Source organism: Protopterus annectens, chromosome 12.part0, assembly GCF_019279795.1.
Source record: "Protopterus annectens isolate FY-2018-M chromosome 12.part0, PAN1.0, whole genome shotgun sequence".
In the NCBI taxonomy this organism is placed as follows: domain Eukaryota; kingdom Metazoa; phylum Chordata; order Ceratodontiformes; family Protopteridae; genus Protopterus; species Protopterus annectens.
In genome coordinates, this window is record NC_056746.1 from 227,478,158 (window position 1) to 227,500,736 (window position 22,579).

Here is a 22,579-nt window from a genome sequence, read left to right on the forward strand (position 1 = left end):
TTTTTTTTGGTGCAGACTGCAGACCATTCCTATGCTGGCTTCACTGCTGATGCCACCAAAGGTTCTTGATCTAATTTCCTTTTTTCAGTCCCTACTTTCTCAAGCCTCAGTTAAGGCCAGGGAATTTATGAGGGCTCTGGGATTCATGGCTTCCACCATTCCTATGCTACTTATAGCCAGACTTCATATGAGAAAGTTACAGTGGTTCCTGAAGCCTGTCTGGCTCCAACAGTAACATCCTGTAGACTTTCCATTCTTTCTTCTTCCATGCCTCCAGCTAGAGCTTCAGTGGTGGATTCATCAACTTCTTTCAACATAGGGATTCCTTTCCAGCCCCCAGTCTCCTGTCAAGAACTTTTTTCAGATGCCTTGGACAAGGGATGGTGTGCTTCATTTGACCCCTCAAGGTGCAGGGTCTGTGGCCTAAATTATCAGAGATCAGACAATATCAGCATCAAGGAGATGAGAGGTCTCCTTCTGGCCCTACAAACCTTTCATACCTTTTTTCTTCCAGGGCCTCTTAAAATCTTTACAGACAATACCCCAGTGATGCGGTACATCAACAAGCAAGGAAGGACACGGTCCAGCCTTCTGTGCAGACTAACTCTTCAAATTTGGGATCTAGCTGTGCAATATCAGGTGACACTTTGGACTATTTACATTCCTTCAGAGAAAAACATTGTGACAGACTGTCTGAGTAGGTCGATAAAACAGGCTCATGAATGGATGTTTCACAGACGTGTTTTTGGACCAATGGGGTACTCTTCAGGTAGACCTTTTTGCCTCCCCTGTGAACCAACAATTTCCTCTTTTTTGCACCAGAGTCCCAAGTCCTGTGATCTGGAAGGTGGACACCCTCTCCTTTTCTTGGAAGGAGATGTTTCTCTATGCCTTCCTTACCCTTCCTCTCATATCGAGGGTCCTGCTCAAGACAGAACAAGACTCCTCCAAAATCTTGTTGGTGACTCCTTTTGGCCCAGACAGCACTGGTTCCCTCCTCTTCTGCATCTAGCCAAAGATGATCACAAGTTACCTCGCAGGGTGGACCTACTCACACAAGACAAGGGGTCTCTCTTCCAGCCTCGCTTGTCCACTCTTTACCTGGCAATGTGGGTGATGAGGTTTTGATCACTTTTTCTGTGGAAGTGCTTTTGGTTGTGCAGGATGCCAGGGAGCCCACTACCAGGAAATCCTATATGTCCAAATGGAAGAGATTTTTTGTGTGGTGCCTTGCTCTTAACCAGGATCCCCATTCTGTGGAGATTCCTCTGGTTCTGGCTTATTTGTGTGAATTGTTCCATGCTGGGTTGGCATATTCTTCAGTCAAAGCTCACCTTTCAGCTACTTCTGCTTGTCTGCCTTTGACTCCTCCTTTAGCCTGTAAGTTTGAAGTCAGACAATTTCTTAAAGGCATCTTTCATATTAGGCCTCCCAGGAAACCTATTCCTCCATCCTGGGACCTTAATTTTATTCTTGAAAAACTGACTCAGGCTCATTTTGAGCCTACAGCTTCAGCTTCCTTGCAGCATTGTACATGGAAGACTTTTTCTTTTGGTCCTTAATCTAAAAGGGTATCTGAGATTCAGACCCTTATGGCTGTTCGTCCTTTATTAGTTTTTCATAGGGATAGGGTGTTTCTTCCTACTAATCCTTCTTTTACACCAGAAATAGTTAATGTATTGACTCCTAATCAGTCTATTAATTTGTCCACATTTTTTCCTTCCCACAATCTGCTACAGAGAAGGTTTTTCGCACGTTGGATATGCATAGACAGCTCAGGTATTTGGATAATATTAAGGCCAAAGTAATTGGAAATTCCATTGGTTACCTGCTTAGGCTGTGGAAACCTGTCACGTCTTTGTAATCTGGAATCAAAGTATCCCTGCATACCCTTTTTTAACACCAATTCTGGTTCCTAGATCGCAGTTCATGTTGGTGAATTGAAGATTCCTTCCAGTCAGGCTAAAAGGGAGCAAAGCTTCTGGCCAGAGTATACCCCAGCTGGTTATGCTAAATAAACAAAGGATCCTGGAGACATTCCATTGTTGTTCAGTACTTTTATTGTGAGATGTTAGGGAGATGCAGTAGTAGTACAATGATCTGCTTTAGCAATGATGTCGATCCACCCATTCTTAGAAAGGTGCACATAATCTGGATGTAATCAGCCTACCTGAACAATATTCTTGACCAAAAACAATAGGACAGATATTTGCGTTCAAGTCTTGTATTAGGCAGTATGTTAAAACTCACTGTGAAAACATTCAGATATCTATTCTGGGTGACTAGCAGGTATACTGGATTCATTTTGGAAGGTGTTGCTCCCCTGTTTAGGCAACATTTACATTGGTATTCCTGTATGTGATCCTACTGAAATGCACATAAATGGAATGAAGTGACCAAAACACGGACCTAAGAGACACCTCCCATACACTCATACATAAAATCAATGGTAGCACTTGATGTTCAGCATATTGATCACATATTGATCACTACTGCAGTAGCCTTCACTATATGGGTTATATCCTGCTAAGGTTATAACAGCTGGACAGTTTCCACAGCTTCAAGGATCCTTTTGTGTGCCCAAACTATCAGGCAGCTTGAACTGAGCTGACTAAAATACAAGTTTGGGCATGAAGCTATACTCCTCAGAGCCTTGTAAATTACTTGAATCTCTTGTACCAGATTTGGAGCTAGAACTGCCTTTTTTGCATAGCTGCAGGATTATTTCCAGTCATTCTTTTCTCTTCACATTTTCTAGCTGATTTTCTTCCAGGCTAAGTTTCTTCTTTGCTGGCCTCCAGGCACTGTACTTACTAGCCAGTAACTGAATTTTACTAAAACTGGCAGAATTGCCGTTATCAATCAATTTTTTTTTCAGAGTGGGAGAGCTGAAATTAAGCTGTTGAGCAGAGTGCTGCCATCTTGGAAAGGTAGTATTTGTTTACTTTAATATCGTTATCACATACAATCACTGAAAAGACTCATCCTCACCCCCACATTTAAAATGTCCCTGACTATGTAATACACAAAACTGCTTTACTATATAATGTGCAGTTTATATCATGAAATGTTTTATACAAGTACTATTAAGAACAAAATTGTTTTACTTATTTTACTTTTTAACATTTTAGTGTCCTCATAAACATTAATTACATAAAGTGAGGTATATGTTTTATAGTCCACCAACAAGTTTAACAAAGTTAACAAAAGTCCAGTCTTTCTAAGACATTTTTTTTTTTTTTGCAAAGCCATATTTCACAGATGTGATTGATGCTTTATAATCTTACATTTATTCAGTAAGTACAGTGTTGCTGGTCTTCTTCCTGTTCATCTCCATCTTCCAACACCAGACTCTAGTCCAAGGTACTTTCAATTCTTCTAGTCAACCCTAGTGCTTTTTGCTGTCTCTCAAGCATTTTCCTTTGGAACATTGAAAAAGGTTTCACTGGCAAAGTCTGTCTTTGAGTTTTATTGTCAGAAGAATGAGCAACAGAGTCCCCATCTGTTTGATGGCTCGCTTTTTGTTGGATAAACTTTTATATTTTGTCCTTAGCCTGTTCTGTATCAAAAAATGTCTGATCCAACAGGAAAAAAAATATTCCATAGACAGGAATAGCAGCTTGAATCTCACATCTACCTTTCAACATTCACTGATTCCTGGGATAAATTTGCTTTTCTTCTGCCTGATGTACAGTGAATAATAATTTTCCAGAAACCGTCTGCTGTCTCAGTTTTTAATACTTTTCCTTTTTGCCATAGTTCTGTCAGGATCAACTCTTTCTGCTGGTATGATTTCATCCTTACTAATAAAGGTCTTGGCTCCTTTCTCATGGCCATGTTTGGAGCATACACTTAATTCACAAATGCTGCTGTGGAATACCTGTACAGTTATTTATTTGTGTTTCATAAAATTAATACACTCTGCTCCTTCCACTTTCTCTGGTACAGCAAAAAATCTGTTTTTTTCTGTTTGGTCTTCCAACTCTTCCATTTTTTAAACAGTTATTCTTGAAGTCTCATATTTAGCCAGCTTTTTCTTCATTTCAACGTTTATGTAAAAAAAATCTACATTTTATTCTTACTGCATGACATTATACCTGTATATACTGTGCAGTCTACATACATACTGTTTTACATCTCTGGTGGCTGACTGTGCTGTTGTTAACTTTTTTCTTCATACAGATAATTCAACCCAAGATCAGCATTACAGTACATTTTCTCTTTCAGCTTGTATCTACAATTATTTATTTTACAATTATTTAATTAGCATTATAGTAATTCAAACTAACTCACCCCTTGCCTTTTTCTAGATGCTCCATTCTCTTGTCATACGGTTAAAGCATGCACTATGTGTCTTCCTAATTGCTTTTTCATCTTGTTATGATTTCCAAAGTCTTGTTTCCCATTGTTATTTATTTAATGTTCGCTTGTGTTCTGGATTGGTTGAGTCCATGGTGCTATTTCTCCTGTACATGAATTAATCTCTGTCACCTTTATTTAATTGTGTTTTTACTTGTTGCCAAACTTCTAATTTTTTGCCCTTCTTGTTCTTTCTGTGCTGTTTTCTCTTCACTTTTCCAACTCCTCTACTTCTTTCATCATCCTTTCTACTTATCAAATGCTTGGGGACTCCACCCTTTTCTATTTTTGATCATGTTTTTAGCTATTAGCATCACTAACATGAGTAATTATTCTATTTCTGGGCTAATTGCAGGGTCTCATTTTAAAATAAGTGTTCTTAAAGTCTCACAGTTCTTTCTTTAATGTTATGGTTATTAGTCTATGGAGGTCATGTTTAAAGACTTCTAATACTGGGCATTCTCAAATTATTTGTAGCCATTTACATAATTCTCAGGACCCACATCTCCAACAAGTAGGATCACATGCTGGATTTGTGTAGTATAACCACGGTTGTGTATAGAAATATTTGTGTAGATATTTCCTTCCAAATATGTGCAATTTCCTTGCTAACATTGCTTGCTTTGCTGTCTCTCAAGCATTTTCCTTTGGAACATTGAAAAATGTTTCACTGGCAAAGTCTGTCTTTGAGTTTTATTGTCAGAAGAATGAGCAACAGAGTCCCCATCTGTTTGATGGCTCGCTTTTTGTTGGATAATTGTTTGCCTATAACTTATATGTACAGTTGTCTACTCCAGCTGTCCCTCAGTTCCTTCATACCATTACTTCTGTGTTGGTTAAGAGATTTATAAGCCCCACCCAATATTCTCTTGTTATTCACATACCCTATTCTTGCTCCCAGTAGTAAATTGATTGATTCTAGTGATTCCTGTCTCTTTGATGCTAGTGATTCCTGTCTCTTTGTTCTTCTCTTCCCTAGACCTCTAACTTCTCTTCTCAACCCCTCAAAATGAAGCCAGTCAGATTTCCATAAATTAAATTTAGCTAGTGTTAACAGATCTGCTGATTGTTTCTTAACCCAGTGGGCATATTCCGTATTAATATAGAGTTTGTCTAGTCATTCCCAAGTATTATATTACCTGGAGCAATAGGTATATTTCCCATTGCTTTTCCCCTCTTCCTTTGTATCTTTCATCCCAAATACTTTTGGATATTTTTCAACTGTCTTGCTTTTGGGCCCTCCTGATACATTTGATGTATCATATATACTGTTCCAAAGACCTCATCAAATTGAACACGAGGTACTCCTAGGTAAAGTGTATAACAGGCTACTGTGAGGTAGTACCATTAGACATTACACAAGCTTTTGAATCTGTTGATTATACCCTTCTTTTACAGAAAAATGTATTTCAGCCCAAGTGTTTTTTTCCTGTTTGCTAAGCTACCTTTCAAGTAGATCCTACCATGTTTGCTTGGGCAACTCAGTCATAGATGTTGGATTATTTTCCTGCAGAGTCCGTAAGGGCTCAGTTTTAGTGCCAATTATTTATTTATCTATTTTTACTTTATTTTACTTTACTTCAGTTGTTTGGAAGGTCTATCTTGTCCAAATGTGATTTTGTATAGAATTAGCGATGATCCACTGATAAGTATCTCAGGTAATTCATCTGAAAAATTGCATAACAAACTGTAATCAAACTTCTCTGCAGTGCATCATTGACTTTCACAAAACAAGCTATCTAAGAATGTTAGTAAATTAGCTGTGATGATTTGTGGTACACCCCCAAAATGTGGGTATGCCACCCTCATAGAGTTGTATCTTTCATCCCAAATACTTTAATAATCATGATTAGGTCCTTCTTAAGAAAATGTCTTGGTTCAGTTGTAGATTCAACAGTAAATATGATATTTATGTAATTAAGTAACCAAAAAGTCTGTATCAAATGTGGAGAAAAACACCAGAAGCAAAAACACAAAATCCGTGTCAGCCCAAAAACCAAGTAAGGAAATGGAGCCGTTTCCTTACTTGATTTTTGGGCTGACATGGATTTGTATTTTTGATTTATATAATTAAGGTTGTGCTACAAAATTTTTAACTTACTTTTGCTTGATGCTTGAAAAAACTTTGCAAAAATGTGCTCCTGCAAAAACTGGAGACCGCTTTCCCTTTGATAGCCCTGCCCTCTCCACTAATGTAGTTGTTGTTGTTGTTGTTGTAGACATGTTACAAATCACTGTGCATAAAGTTTGTGGCTGTATCTGTCTTACAGAACCTGGAAAGGTAGAAAGCACACTGACTTGGTGTGACTGGGAAAGCAATTTTAGTTCTTGCTAAAGTTATATTTAAAGTACTTAACCTTCAGAATGCCCCTTATTGGTCTCAAAGTCATCAGACGGAACACCAATTTATTCACTCGGAAGCAACAGTGAGGATACAACCCCACGTCAGATTAGCCAGTAGAGGAAGGACCTTCTCAAAAACCATGGCTGCCTGATGGAATCAGCTTCCCACTGAAATCAGAAACAAACAAAAAAAGTCAAGGTTTTCATACTAAGCTAAACAAGTATTTCTCTTTAACCGAAAGCGCTTAAGTTACATGTTTTAATAAGTGTTTTTACAGCGTGGTGGTTTGATATCTCCTTATTTCACTTTCTTTACTGAACATGAATGCTTAGATTCAACATACACTGCACTTTGGCAATGGTAACCTATAAAATATTTAAGTATTAATGGTACTTCATTTGCACTGATAGGTATACAGTATATATTTATTTTTATTATGCCAGGTCAATGCTAATGTATTATTGCAATTTCATACTACTTAACTGTATAAGTGAAACCACCACTTTTGGTTTGTCATATAATAGAATTTACAATTTATGTGAATGTGCATTATGACTTTTTGTATAGGAAAAACCATCACTCATACCTCTCAGCTGTCCAGATTTTCGCAGAATGTCCACATTTCTTTCTCATATTTTTGGTCTGTTCCTCATAAAATTTGTGGGTTTTTTTTTATTTTTGTGGCAAATTGGTGAGGATTTAATTCACTAAATAATGACAGGCATTTGAGTTTCAGACTTCAGATCATTCAGAAAATGCATGTCAACACAAGAACTTTTATTCTAGCACTCTTCTAAGCTTGTAAGTGCAACATTTAAAATTTGTCCCTATTTTTGTGGTTTCCCCCCATTATTTTTGTGTTATGCGGTTGAAGGGTATGCAGTCATTGCTGAGCTATCATGTAATACATGGACTGCCACAGTAACACACCAAAACTGAGAAAAGGCAACTTTGTTAAACACCTTTCTGACATTATAAAGGTGAATAACAACGGTTGTTATGTACCTTTCCTGAGCTGTTTTGCTCATTTCATGCAAGAACATAAACAGCAGCCACCACAGAATAGTACTGTGAAACTGAAACAGCTTTAGTTGTAATACAATTTACATTGCTATTCTTTTATGTGTGTGGCAACATGGCAGCATGAAGTGCTACAGCTTTAAAAGTTGTAAGATCATCAGACACTTCTGTCTGCCACCTAAAAACATTGCTAAATGTGTTACAGCTTTCAAAGCAACAAAACACTTTTCTTTTCTACAGTTTTTTCTTTCTTTTTTCTCTCAGGCTTATAGTATATTGGAGCAGCTAAAACTTCACTTACTACAAAGAATTGTGTGGCAGTATTAAATGTGCTACAGATTTCAAAGGTGTAAACTACTTAGTACTCCTATATTGCCTCTGTAGCCAGTAGTACATGGAATAAGAAAAGCTCTGTGTAGTGCAAAGAATTATGATCATGTTTCTCAGATTATAACCAGTTTGTTATATTGGGAGGTCGGTATAATAGTTAAGGTATTTACCTCACAAACACAAGGTATGGTGTTTGATTCTCATGAAAGTGAAACTAGCTTGGCTTAAAATGACCAACAAGGGCAGCTAGCCTAGTACTTTCCTATTAACATATATGTTCAAGAAAGGGAAATCAAGGTTTACCTCTTGATTTTGGCTTTACTCCTCTCTTTTGGTGTTTTGGCATCCATTTCTTGGACATACAAGAACTTGGTTATGATTAGAGAACCATTAATAATCCTCTGTGACCTTGTATGAAAACATATCAAGTGTGCAACATCTGTCGGTTGTCCAAGAAGGCTGTAGAATTTACAGCACGGTAATTAGAGCTTTCCCAGTGTGAGCATTGAAAATGTGAAAAGGGGGGCAGTAAAGGTTACCAATTTTGGTGGAGTTCAGTGACTAGTTAGCAGCTACACTGCCTAGATGACAGTCATCATCATCATCTTCTTTCGGCTGTTCCCGTTAGGGGTCGCCACAGCGGATCATCTGTTTCCATTTCTTCCTGTCCTCTGCATCATGCTCTTTCACACCAACCACCTGCATGTCCTCTCTCACCATATCCATAAACCTTATCTTAGGTCTTCCTCTTTTCCTGTTACCTGGCAGCTCCATCCTTAGCATCCTTTTCCCAATATACCCAGCATCCCTCCTCAGCACATGTCCAAACCAACACAATCTCGCCTCTCTTGCTTTGTCTCCAAACTGTCCAACCTGAGCTGACCCTCTAATATACTGATTCCTAATCCTGTCCATCGTAGTCACACCCAGTGTAAATCTTAACATCTTTAACTCTGCCACATCCAGTTCTGACTCCTGCCTTTTCGTCAATGCTACCATCTCCAACCCATATAACATAGCTGGTCTCACTACCCTCTTGTAAACCTTCCCTTTCACTCTTATTGGTACCCGTCTGTCACAAATCACTCCTGACACTCTTCTCCACCCGTTCCACCATGCCTGTACTCTCTTCTTCACCTCTCTTCCACACTCATCATTACTCTTTGCTGTTGATCCCAAGTACTTAAACTCATCCACCTTTACCAACTCTACTCCCTGCATCCTCACCATTCCTCTACCCTCCCTCTCATTTACACACATATATTCTGTTTTAGCCCTGCTGACCTTCATTCCTCTCTTCTCTAAAGCATATCTCCACCTCTCCAGGGTCTCCTCAACCTGGTCCCTACTCTCACTACATATCGCAATGTCATCTGCAAACATCATAGTCCACGGGGCCTCCTGTCTAATCTCATCTGTCAACCTGTCCATCACCACTGCAAATAAAAAGGAGCTCAGAGCTGATCCTTGATGTAATCCCACTTCCACCTTAAACGTATCTGTCACTCCCACTGCAGTCCTCACCAATGTCACACTACCCTTGTACATATCCTGTTCCACTCTTACATACTTCTCTACCACTCCCGACTTCCTCATACAATACCACAACTCCTCTCTAGGCACCTTGTCATATGCTTTCTCTAAGTCCACAAAGACACAATGCAACTCCTTCTGACCTTCTCTGTATTTCTCCAACAACACTCTCAAAGCAAATATTGCATCTGTAGTGCTCTTTCCTGGCATGAAACCAAACTGCTGATCACTAATCATCACCTCCCTTCTTAACCTAGCTTCCACTACTCTTTCCCATAACTTCAAGCTGTGACTGATCAGTTTTATCCCTCTGTAGTTACTGCAGCTCTGCACATCATCCCTATTCTTAAAGATAGGTACCAAAACACTTTTTCTCCACTCCTCAGGCATACTCTAACTTTCCAAAATTTCATGACAGTATAGAAGAAATTTGTAGAAATTAATTGAAAATCAACCAGAAAAAGAGAAAAAAAGGCTGGCTGAGCATGAGGCTTCTCAAAAAGAGCTGTTTCAAAATTTAGTAGTTAGAAGACAGAGCACACAGAAAAAACTGAGATTTTATGCTGTTCTAGAGACATTGGAAGGAACAGACTGCATTAATTTTCTGAGAGTACAAATAAGCAACTGTACTCGCTTTCCACAGCAGGATGTGTTACTTGAGAACACATCATGTGTATGCTTCAAATCTTACAACGAGAAAGCAGCCAAGGCTTATATTAATAAAGATGCAGTCTTACCATCATAAAGAATGCCTCATAACATTGTGTCAATAGAGAAAAGTATTAAAATTGTAGACTGCACATTGCTTGTGGAAAATTATTTCTGATGCCACAGCCAGGCAGAAGAGAAGCAAATTATCCCAGCAATCAGTGTATATCCAGAAGCGAGGAGAGAGATTCAAGCTATGTCCAGCATTCTTTAGAATATGTTTTTCTTGGATGATCAAAGACATTTTTGAATGCAAAGGCTGTTCTGGTGGCATAGATGGGTAAAGTCTTAACTACGGCCCAGTTGACCAGTGTTTGACTGTCAGCTTGGGCAACTGACAGACTAGCAGAGAGGGATGGGTGCGCCTGACCCAGCTGTGAGGACTTTTGCTGATGACACTCCCTTAGGGTCTCCCATGGTCCAAAGAAGGGAGATGCCCTTGGACGAATCAGCGAGTGTTGAGTGAAAGGGGGTAGGTAGGTCATCTACAAGAACCCCCCCCCTCCCAGGATGGAAATGGAGATGATCAAGCCCCAGGATGCCGTAGGATATATGAGCAGCTCCAGTGATACCAGACTAAGTCCATGGGGCAAGAGATAAGATGGTAAACCCGTCGTGGATGTGGGCTACTGGGAGGTGAGGCTGGTGAAAATGATATCCCAAGAAGGCCCCAAAAAATTATTTAAAAAAATTGGATGCAGAACTATCTAAGGAGGAAAGAAAAAATAGGTTAGCCAACAAAGAGCGAGTCAGATAGCAGAATGGGACTCTACTTTTCATTCTGTTGACAATAACAAAGCCCATAAAGAGACTTTGACAATGAAGTCATCTCCATAATTCCAAAGGAGAATGCTTGGGTGACAGAAAAAAAAAACACAAACGTTGACTAGAAGAATCGTGAGGACCTTGTTCTTGAACCACACTCTGGTGTTTGGAGATGGAGAGGATCAAGAAGACCAACATCATTGTGAAATTAATGACTACATGTGAGGCTATAAAATGTCAGTCCTGTTAGATATAGGAATAGACATGTGAATGTGGCTTTGCAAGAAGAAGTGATTGAAGAAAGTCTGGAATTTTGTTGATGTGTTAAACAGGTAGGTTGACTGTACAGCATATGCACTAGTTTCTTATTAATGTTTAAAAGGATATTGAAGGGAATAAAATAACGCTAAGTAAAACAGTTTTTGGTCTTAATATTTCTATAAAATATTTTATGTAAATTGCATGTTATATTGTAAATCCATCTTGTATAGCGTGCAGTTTTCGGGGAATTTGACTGGTTTGGCCGATTTTTAAAATTACCTGCAGAGTACTTTGTTAGAAATCTTGGGGGAGCAAATGGTTGAAATTAAGGAAATTATTCTTTTGAGCTGGGATATAAGATCTGACTTGCCCAGACATAGCAAGGCTTTACTAAGTTAATGATGTCTGCCCAAAAAAAAAGCAATGAATACAAAATGAAAATCAAATTCTAAACCAGCTGTAACTGAAGTATTGAATATTGATAAAAGAACCCACTAAGTCGGCATACACTACATTGATCACACCCTCTATTAATTATATACATCAGCTCAGAGAAAGCAAAACAGTGGGGAAAGGGCAAAATCTCTCTTTCCAGTGTGCAGCAATCCCACAAAACAAATGCCAGTTTCCTGTGAATCTGGTGAAACTCTGACAAGGGGAACTGCACTCATTTTTTTTTTACTTACTAAACCGTAGTTTAAACAAGCAATACCTGCTTGAATCCTATTTTCTTGTTTTTAATAAGTATGCAAAGTGATCTTTAACAAGGATCTTCCATTAAAAAATTGCGATAGCAGTCTATTTTACCAATTTGTATGCCGATATTGTTCCTGTGCAAGTAGTTTTTCCCATTTTTTTGTTTGTTCTTTAAGGAAAGTGTTTACTACCCTTAAGGCTGGAAAGCTATATTCCATCAGTACTAGGTTTTATAGTTTATATAGATATATATATAGATACAAATATGTGTGTCACAAATTAAATGCTATTATTCTTTGTTTTCTTTCCTCTTAATGAATAAGTCCTTATTACTTTTAAATGTATAATGTTTGTTAAAGATGTTTAAACAAAAGTATAAGTTCCCCAGCTGTCTTGAACTAACTACCTGTTTGATAGTAACTTTCATGTGCTATAAAATGAACTTTGGTCATGGCCAGCCACCCAGTTAATAAAGTGACAAATAAATATTTTTTTTTGTCCTAAATTGAAAGAAAACATTTTCCTGCTTTGTCAGAAGACTAACACTGATATTGGACTGTTTGCTCTGATATTCATGCACAAATGGTGCGATCTCCCAGCTCAGCAACCAGGATGGTTGTTGCTGTTTAACTGGTTTGCTGCATTATATATTGGTATAATGGCATATTCAGTGATTTGTCCAAAACTCTCCCTACCCAGTCTGTCAAGGGAACTTGATACATCTGGAAAAGGAAATGGCAAGCAAAATTAGTACTTTTCTGGAACACTTATGTTCCAGTTGCTGGTACAAATGTTAATTACATTCATCCAATTGTAACTGTCATATACCTGGTCTTTCTCTTGTGTGACGTTTGATCTCTCTCCATTTTTTCCTCTTTTTTCCTAAGTACACTAGTTCAGATCAAGAAGGGGCTTGTTGTGATCCAGGCCAATTACTGAATGTGGAATATCATTAGAAGGTTGAAATTATTGCATTTGAGATCCCTACATTTCCATTCGCTTTTGAGGTCCCAACATTTATTTTCTTTCTAGGCACTCCTTGAAAACAAACTGTAGGAGTCAGATGGAGTTAAAAGCTTTTAAAGCTCATCATGAGCCCCATGTACCATTTAAGTTGCAGGCTTTAAGGCAGCCCAACCTCCCAGGGGATTGACAGTTAATCAATGTGTGAAAGGAAAGTGCATAACAAAAGTATTAACTATAATAATGTTTGCTTACAGGAAAGTTAGCAGCACAAGAAAGAGTTTTTTTGTTATCTTCCAGTTCTCTAAATGTAATTTAGTTTGAGATATTAATTACCACTCTTGACCGGGAACCATTTTGCCCCCAAGTTATATTTGCCTTTATATCCCTACTGCTGTATTCTTTCATCACTTTTATTCATGCCCAACTTCATCTCAATCCATGTTGCCTCCCAGTTTACTTCACCCTGTAGCTGTGGCATGTCTACCATCTTGATTGACCCTGTTTGCTCTTAACAGTTCACTCCCACTCTCTCCTCCTTTTGTTAAGTGGTTGGGAGTTGTTTGTTGCTTTGTGTTTTATTTTTATTTATTTTCAGATTTTTTAAATGTTTAGTTTGCTGACTGTTATCCTTTGTAACATAAATCATAGAAGAGATGGTAATAGTCCTCTATCAGGAACCAGTTTTGTGCTCTAGTTAAGCAGAAGAGTAGTTGGGCTTTAAGCTAGCTTTTGGTACAGAGGGATAAAGCCCTGTATGCATCCCAGGTGACCTAAAAATGATTAACAGTCCAAGCATTAAAAGAGCAAGCTGGGGAGGGAGGCAGTAAGTGGCTAATGCTGACTTGCCAATCCTGTGGCTAGTGCTGACTTGCCCATCCTGGGAGGAGGAGGAGGGAGTGAGGGGGAAGCATGGTCCACTGGATTGCTGACATACAGGAGAGGACAAGGTCTTGGCAGGCATCATGAAGTGCACACATCCACAAAAAAGTGAGTTTATGCACTATAATGGGGATTAGGCATATCTGTGGAAGCAAGCATGTATTAGTGGGCATATATTGTAAGAACTCATATATCAGGCTGCAAGAAGAAAGAGATTAGTCTAGCACAAAAGTTTTGATTATTCTGGACAGTAACCCCTTTATATGCCTGAGTCATCATTAAAGATGGGTGAGCTGATGTTTTGCATGTTCAGGGATAAAAACACCTACAAAGTAAAAGAATAGTTGGAGTTTGAAATGTGCTTTTTGTAAGGGAAGAAACATTGTTTGTTTGTCTTTTTGGCTTTTCGCGGTTAGGGGTCACCACAGCGGAACTCCGATCCGCTAATGATGGGAAGTAGATTTTTTATGGTGTCGAGTTGCCAGCCCAACCTTCAGTGAAGGCACGCCCATTCACACATGTCTTTTGGGGGCCACTCGACCGAGGGGAGGACATGCAGACTCCACAAAGAAGGCACTCCAGCCGTGAATTGAACAGGAGAACCTCTTGCTGTGTGGCAACGCTACTGCTGTACCGCCATAGCTTCTAAGGGAAGAAACATGGTAAACTCCCTAAAAGAATAAGGAAGTATCTAGATGTATACTTGTGAAATCTGTAAAATGGCATAAATCTGTAATTAACCCCTGGTTATATGAGAAATGTGAAATATAACTCTTTGCTTGCATAGTTCTTACGCATACTTGTTTTTAAAGCTGCATGCTTTAGGGATTAAACCATACTAAACTAACACCTAAGGATGCAATTTATTACATTTACTGTACATTTTAGTTACTATCCAGTTCTTTATTGCCAGAGACCAAACCCCAGATATGGCAGGCTGGATGTTGTATAAATTAGACTAAAATGTCAGCACGAATGTGTATTCTTTGGTATTATTTTCATTTTACAGTTCTGCATATCCAGGTACTTAACATAATGCTGTAAAGCTTTGCTTTACTGTGCATAAGAAATAGAAATGCTATTGTTACTACTTTTAACATAGCCCAGATTGCTTCTTTAGCTTTATAGTGTTGTGTTGTGGTATTTGTAGCAAACATTAAGTACTTTTTCACTGTACTGTGTAGTTGGATGTCTTGCTCAGTTGGTCTCCGCTGAACAAGGTTCCTTGAATCAGTGGGATTTATCTTTTAATGAAATGCAAAGCCGAAGTGTAATCACTTAACTTTTTTTCCTATTTTAAATGCAGTGAAGCAGTATGGGAAAATATGGCACGGATGTGTGTGAAGACACGGAGACTGGATGTTGCTAAGGTGTGTCTAGGAAACATGGGTCATGCAAGAGGAGCCAAAGCTTTACGGGAGGCAGAACAGGAACCAGAACTTGATGCAAGGGTGGCCATGCTTGCTGTGCAACTTGGAATGTTGGTAAGAGCTGCAAAAAGAAGGTTGAGTCTGCTGCGATTATGTTTTTATGAGAAAATCATTTGAAAGTAATCTTAGAAGCTTGATGTTTAACTTTATAGAAATGGTTGTGAGCCTGTTTTTTTCTTTTGTAGTGCAAAATCATGAATATTGATAGAGCAGAGCCTGGTTTAGTGGTTAGAAAACTAAATAAAATAATAAGACACTGTAGATGTGCAGGAACCAGAAAACCACCAACGATAAAGAACTCTGAAAAAAATGTTAATAAATCCATGAAAAGTAAAACATATATAAGACGCTTAACTTAATCACACATTTTTCTTCCTGAACGTTGGGACTTATTTAGATACACTACACATCCAGTAGTTTATCTGAAGAAGTCCCAACATTTGGGAAGAAAAACGCTGTGATTAAGTTAACCATTTTATTTATGTTTTATTTTTTGTCGATTTCTTAAAGTTTTTTCTGAGTCCCTTATCATTGGTGGTTTTTTGGTTCCTGCAACTCTACAAAGTCTTATTATTTTATTTAGTTTGGAGTATGCACGGTTAGCGCTCTTGATGAAACTATGGGTTTCCTGTTTTGACTGGTTAGAAAACTCCTGCTTCCAAGATTAACTTTTCATCTCCTTGCTAACTTTTGTAAACCAATCTTACTTTAAAGGGCCTTCTGTAGAGGTTTCATTTGAAAATATCCATCCTTTTTCCTGTCATGACTCTCTAAAATTTCTCAAGCTGCCCAAGTAGGGGAGTGTATACTCCCTTTAACCCATATCAAGGTTCCTACAAATTGGTTAGAGGATTAGAAGACTTGCTGTTTAATGCCCAAGTTCTTTCCATTATGGAATTGTCACCCTTGTCCTTTTCCTAACAGGCATATCTGGGTATGCCTGAGGAAGACTGATAGAAGGGCTTGGATCATTCCCCTTATGTAACCTGTCCACCTGGATGCATGCAATTAAAGCACAAAGACATGCATCTGTCCTGTTACTGTTAGGAGTACAGGCAGGCATTTTTGGTACTTCTTTTAGGGAATTAGCTACTTGGGAGCTCCTACACAAATCATCAGTGAAGACTTTAGGAAGAGAGAGAAGATCCTGTCCACTTTTGAAGACATGTACTTGTAAGAACTGATATGAATGTCTATTTTTTTTTTAATTACCTGGACCTGTGTTGAACACTTGCCAAGTACTTTATTTATTTATTTATTTTTATCTGTTAATTTTTTTGTGCCCCCTGTAATAAAAGTTTGTATACACTGTAGGTCAGATAAAGGTTGTGTATTATGCAGTAGCAGCATACAGTGGAGGTAGCTGTAGTAATTTAACAATATTTGAACAAGTTTTATAGTGAAGAACTGAACCAGACTGAATTGTGCTGTTCATTGTAACTATGAAAACTCATCATTGTTTCTTTTTTTTGTAATGGCAGAATTAAGACAAACTGTATTGTTTTCTTTAGTTTATGGACATTACAGAAAAGGAATTATGGAATAAACAATGAAATATATGGTCTGTCATTCCTCTCTGCCTTAAACTCTGGTTTGGTGCTGGACTGTCACACCCTTTGTATATATTGTGAACATCATTGTCTATAGATTTCCTATATATACCTTTCTTTCCACTCCACTAACTACCTTGATTATAGCAAGCTCAGATGCTCATAAGCCTAGTACTTATTATACAGCAGGAACTTCTTATTGTCACATTTGTTAATGTCTGTTATGTACTTCACAGATAAAAATTCTAGTTGTCTACTGATGTACTATGTTCTTCATCTGTAAATATGTTGTAAGTAATTGTTATGTTAAATTGTTAATCACGATGTAATCCAATGTAACTGCTGTCTAGTTTAACTGTGGAGCTTTTCTCCCAGGGCCTCCGCTGAAAATGGACCTACGTCCAGTCGGACACTCCCAGTCAACAAATGTAAATAAATAAATAAATATAGATCCAGTAACAACAATGGCTTGAGCTACTGTATATGTTTCTTTTAATTTTCCCTGAAGTCTGTATATTATTTATACTGGTGATTTGGTGATTACTGTATCAGATTAATTTGTTTCTGCAGGACTGCCTTGAGTCCCTGCATGCTGATCCTTCCTCAGTGTAATATTTGCACCAGCTTCTGAAAACAATAAATTAGAATTTATTACACTCTGATTATTTGTATTTGAAATTATATTGTTAACTTGAGACACTGAAAATGTCTTCTCTGTGGTCTGTCTTGAAATTTGTATGTTACGTACACTGTCTTTCTTTACGTCATGCTGATTTGTATTTGTAATATTGCGACTTAATTCTGCATTTTGAATTGCGTATCTCTCTCTCATGTTTACACACCATGTGGTACATCGGGCAACAAGCACTTTTCAGCACTCATTGTTTCTGTAGCAGTTATGGGTTTATGGGATCAAGTTGCTAGCCTAAGGCCCAACCCTCCTCGTTGAGTGCACCACACACATCTGCATGCACACACTTGCACCTAGGGCCAACTTAGAGTGTCTAATCCACCTACTGCATGACATTGAAATGTGGGAAGAAACCAGAGCACCCGGAGGAAACCCAAGCAAACACAGAGAGGACATGCAGACTCCGCACAGAAGGCACCCCAGACAAGAATTGCCCGGAGAACCTCTTGCTGTGAGGCGACAATGCTAACTGCTACACCACTGTGCCACCCTTGAATTACATATGCCATAGCATTATTTTTGAAGACTGTAAACTAGAATCTGTTACAATTTGTATATTATTTAAATCTGAAACTTTACTGATATCAGAAGTAGAAAATACTGTTATTTCTGTAAACACTGATTTATTCTGTGGAATATGAGGAAGTTTTTTTTTTTTTTGTTATTTTGCTTCTGGGTTTTAACCCTTTTGCAATTAGAAAGATTTAACATTTCTGAACTGATAACATTTAAATTTAAATGAACATTTCTGGAACACATTTTTTAGACTGTTTTACCTAATTTTTAACTTTAAACCATACATTTACTGGTGCATTTACTATAGAAGTCTTTAAACTGTGTTTACATTTACTGCCTGAACATAGCTATAACATTTATATTTACAGATGTTTTTATTGCTGAAGTCTTTAAACTTTGTGATTGATATACATGTATGATTCAGCTAGAAAATGTATTGTAATAAAAATGAATACTCACATAAGGAAAGTTGAAGGGGCGTTGAGAAGGTGAGTAGGTATCTCAGTTTTTTGCATTTTTGATATTACTCTAGAAACTTGAAGGTATGTTATCTTTTTGGGAGATTTTGAGGTTTTTTTAATATGCTGCTGTTAACTTGGTAATGTTTTATACACTGGTACCTTGCAGGGCTGTTTTGAGATTTTCAAGTGTTTTAATACTTTATTGTACAGCTGTAGGGTTTTGAGACTTACTTTATCAGTCAGTATCGTCTCCCCGCAGCCACATTGGAGTGCCATTGTAAGAACTGACATGAATGTCTTTGTCTTTTAAATTACTTTTAAAAGGTAGACACCAGATTTTTTTGTTGTAATGATTCAGCTCTGTTGAAATTCTAATAAATAACAGAATGAAACAGCTCAGCTGCCAAACATTTTCTGTTTGATTTGAAGTCAAAAGCTTTTATTAGTAATTTATAACTTTCATAAGACTCTTTGAAATATCTTCTAAATTACAGAGAGCTTTGGTGAACAAGTGCCAGATAACTAATTTTTTCTCTTTATGTCCCAAATTGTGTTGTACCTTTCAGAATAAAAATGTGTCACACTGTAGGTCTGATGAAGGTGGTTTATTATGTACTAGCAGCATACAGTGGAGGCAGATGTAGGACTTTAACAAGATTTGAACAAGTTTTATACTGATGAACTGAATCAGACTAAATAATACTGTCCTATCTACCTTTTAAACTCAGAATTGTTTCTTTCTCCTGTAATGGCAGAATTAAGACAAACTGTACTGTTTTCTGTAGTTTCTGGACTTTTACTGACTTCTGAATATCTGTAGTCATGAAATCTTCTGAGTATTTAAACTGAACTTCTGTATATATGAACTACTGGACATATAAACTGGTTTCTGCACTCAGTCTCCTGAATGTCCAGAAACCTATGCATATTCATACACAAAAGCCCTGTATGACCATATAAACAACTACATATTCATGGCAGTACCAGACTGAAATAAACTCAGGTCAAACTGCAAAAACCAAGCCACCCTTTTGGACCCCTAGTATTAATAAGTTGTACAAGAAAAGAAAGAATATCCTGTCAATGAGTAAGAGGGAGTGTGCACAACAGAGGAATAAATCCTTCATTAGTTTAAACAAGTGAACCAGGGTACTAGTCAAGTCTCTGAAAGCAGCCTTTGAGGTAAAAATACCCCCCAAAGCTAAGGATAACCATAAGGCATTTTTCAGTTATGTCCGCAATTTAAGGGCAACACCCAACATTGTGTGGAATTAGTTGTAGATGGCATCACCTATACTCAGCCGGAAGGCATAGCAAATCTGTTGGCTGACAAATTCAGCTCATATTTCACCTCCCTATCACCCCTAGTTCTCCCCAAAAAATACCCTCCACCACTGCACCGCCAATTATCACCAAAGAACAGGTTGCCACTGCGCTATCTAAAGCTAAAAATCCAGCTTCAATGGGGTCTGACAGTATACCAAGTTGTTACTATGATCTGTAAAGGTAAAAACACACCTTCAGTGGGGCCTGACAATATACCAGATTACCTCTTAAACAGCTTAAATCAGGGTTTATCTCATCTGTTGGGATCTCTTTTTAACCACAGCTTCCAGACTGGCTTTTTCCGAGTAGAGTGGAGGACAGCAACAGTCATCCCTATGCATAAAGGGAGGACATCTGCTGACCCAGGAAATTACAGACCCATAAGTTTGACTAGTGTTATATGTAAGGCCATGGAAGGAATTATCATGGACCTGATAAATAATGACATAGGAGACCTCAAAACATTGGCCCTGACCCAATTTGGCTTTGTCAAGGACACGTCATGCCTACTGAACCTGATCGATTTCTTTGAAAAAAGTCACTAAGGCCTTGGATGAAGGTAAAACAGTACATACTGCCTACTTTGACCTGGCCAAGGCATTTGACACAGTTCCCCCCTCAGGTATTATAAATAAACTCACAAAACTGTGCATAAATCCGTATGTCACCAGATGGATAGCCAGTTTCCTCATAGGCAGAACACATCTGATTAAAGTGGGTGAATCCTGATCCAGAAAGAGGCTATTTATTAGTAGAGTGCCACAGGGCTCAGTACTGGGACCACTCCTCTTTGGAATATACTTCTCTGAAGTCAAGGGAAATGTTGAAGGCCTCTGGATGACAAAGTTTGCTGACAATTGCAAGCTAGGGGCAATCACTGAGTCCCCCAGTTGATGTAGATATTCTTCAGGATGGTCTAGAGCAGACACATGATTGGTTCCAGAACCATGGCTTAAAATTGAATGCAAATAAATACATTATCATACCCTTTGGGAAGCCAAATACCCCTGCAAATTACAACATCAATAGCATGCACTTAGAGTGAGAAATCTAGGTACACAGATAGATAGCCAGAACATTGACTGCCATGTATCCACAGTGGTGAGGAAATCCTTTTATGTGGCACAACTTATAAATAAAGGTATGGCATCCAAATCTAAGGAAATTATAGCCCCACTGTACTCAGCCCTCATTAGACCAAGAATCAAGTACATTGCACCATTTGGCATGTACTTGACTAGGCACTTACAGCACCAGGAGTGACTTCAGAAGTTCCTCACAAAGAAAATACAGGGTGTAAACAACATGAACTATGCAGATAGACTAAAAGCCCTATCCCTTTACTCTGCATCTTACCAACTATTAAGGCGTGCCCTATGCCTGACCTGCAAGGCACTCACATATCCAGCCCAGATGGAGCTACTACTCATCCACTAGTCAAACGCCACAAGGGTCACTTAGTCTAAGTATCTAAACTTACTCAGCAACTCAAAACAAAATTTGCTGGAGATACAGATGTGTCTCAAAGATTGCCCCTTCTTTGGAACATGCTTCCTATTCAGATTAAGCAGAGTCCTTCCCTGGCCCTCTTCAAATGCAGTTTGGATAAATGGATGGGGAATTGCAAATTCACACCTGGGGTAGTGTCTGTGTCTGTTATGGACAGCGGCAGTCTGTAAGATAATTAATGCACAGGCACAAATACATGTCATTCTCTTGCCCCTAGGGGCCATGTATCGAGTAAAATCAAGTTATATTGACTAGGCTTGTAAGGGCCCTAAAGCCATTGGCCTAGTAATCTCCTATGAACGTATGAACTTCTGTACTCTGAGTATATTTCAGCTGAATTTACTTATGTCTGCAAACTATCACTAATATCATAATACTAAAACCCTTTAGATTTCTTACAAGTTTTACATGCCTCTTTGATCTTGGTTTTCAGGCCTTGTACTGTGTAAGCAAGATTTGTTTTTGTACCATATGTTCCTTACACTCTGTTAGCACATTTAATCCTTATCAGTACTTTGGCCTGAAGGTTATTTTACTGAGCTCATTTATATCCTTCACTGAAACATTTCTTGTTATTGAAACTGCATATACCGAAACTGCGTGTAAAATGTGAAATATAAAATGAAGATGTAGACCTCCTTTCATATGGCTGCATTTCTAGGCCTATGGAAAGAGAAAACTGTATTATATAAGAATTATTCTAGCAAAATGATATTCGCATCAAGCCTATTTTTACCTACTCCTCTAAGTCCATCAGCTGTGGTCTTTTGTCTGAGAAAAGGTCATTAAGGCTATAGTGGAAGTCCAGTAAGTACTGTGCAGTCATGTGCTTATGTTCAGATTCTCAGGTTTACTCAAGTTTTTTTTGCAGTTAGTCTTCTAGAATAGTGAAGGGCTTCTCCCTCCCTAGCTGCTCCTTTGGGGAGTGGGACAAGGAAGGCTTTATCCTTGTGGTAGAGGAAATTAGAGTGTCATCTCATCCCCCTCTTCTTTTAGGGATGACACTATAGATTGTATGAGGTTTGATTTGATAATTTTCTCAGATGATCATATTAGTGTTAATTTGATGTGCATCAGTCCAAAATGGTGATAGGCTGTTACTTAGGGCAGTCTCAGACAGACTTCATTTTGATTTTTGTATTTGAATTCTGGATATGTCTGTGTTACTTCAAGGTAATATTTTCTATAAATGTATACTTGCTGAGGTGCCCTAATCAGATTTATTAATTACTTTC

General features: G+C 38.2%; 1 protein-coding gene across 1 annotated transcript in view; it reads left to right on the top strand.

Moving 5' to 3' along the window:
- IFT140 (intraflagellar transport 140) overlaps positions 1-22,579 on the top strand; it is a 3,212,973-nt gene that overhangs the window by 2,367,936 nt on the left and 822,458 nt on the right. The window contains exon 22 of the mRNA XM_044089294.1: positions 15,168-15,345. Within this exon, the coding sequence (XP_043945229.1) occupies positions 15,168-15,345 (178 nt within the window). The remainder of the gene's footprint in view (positions 1-15,167; positions 15,346-22,579) is intronic.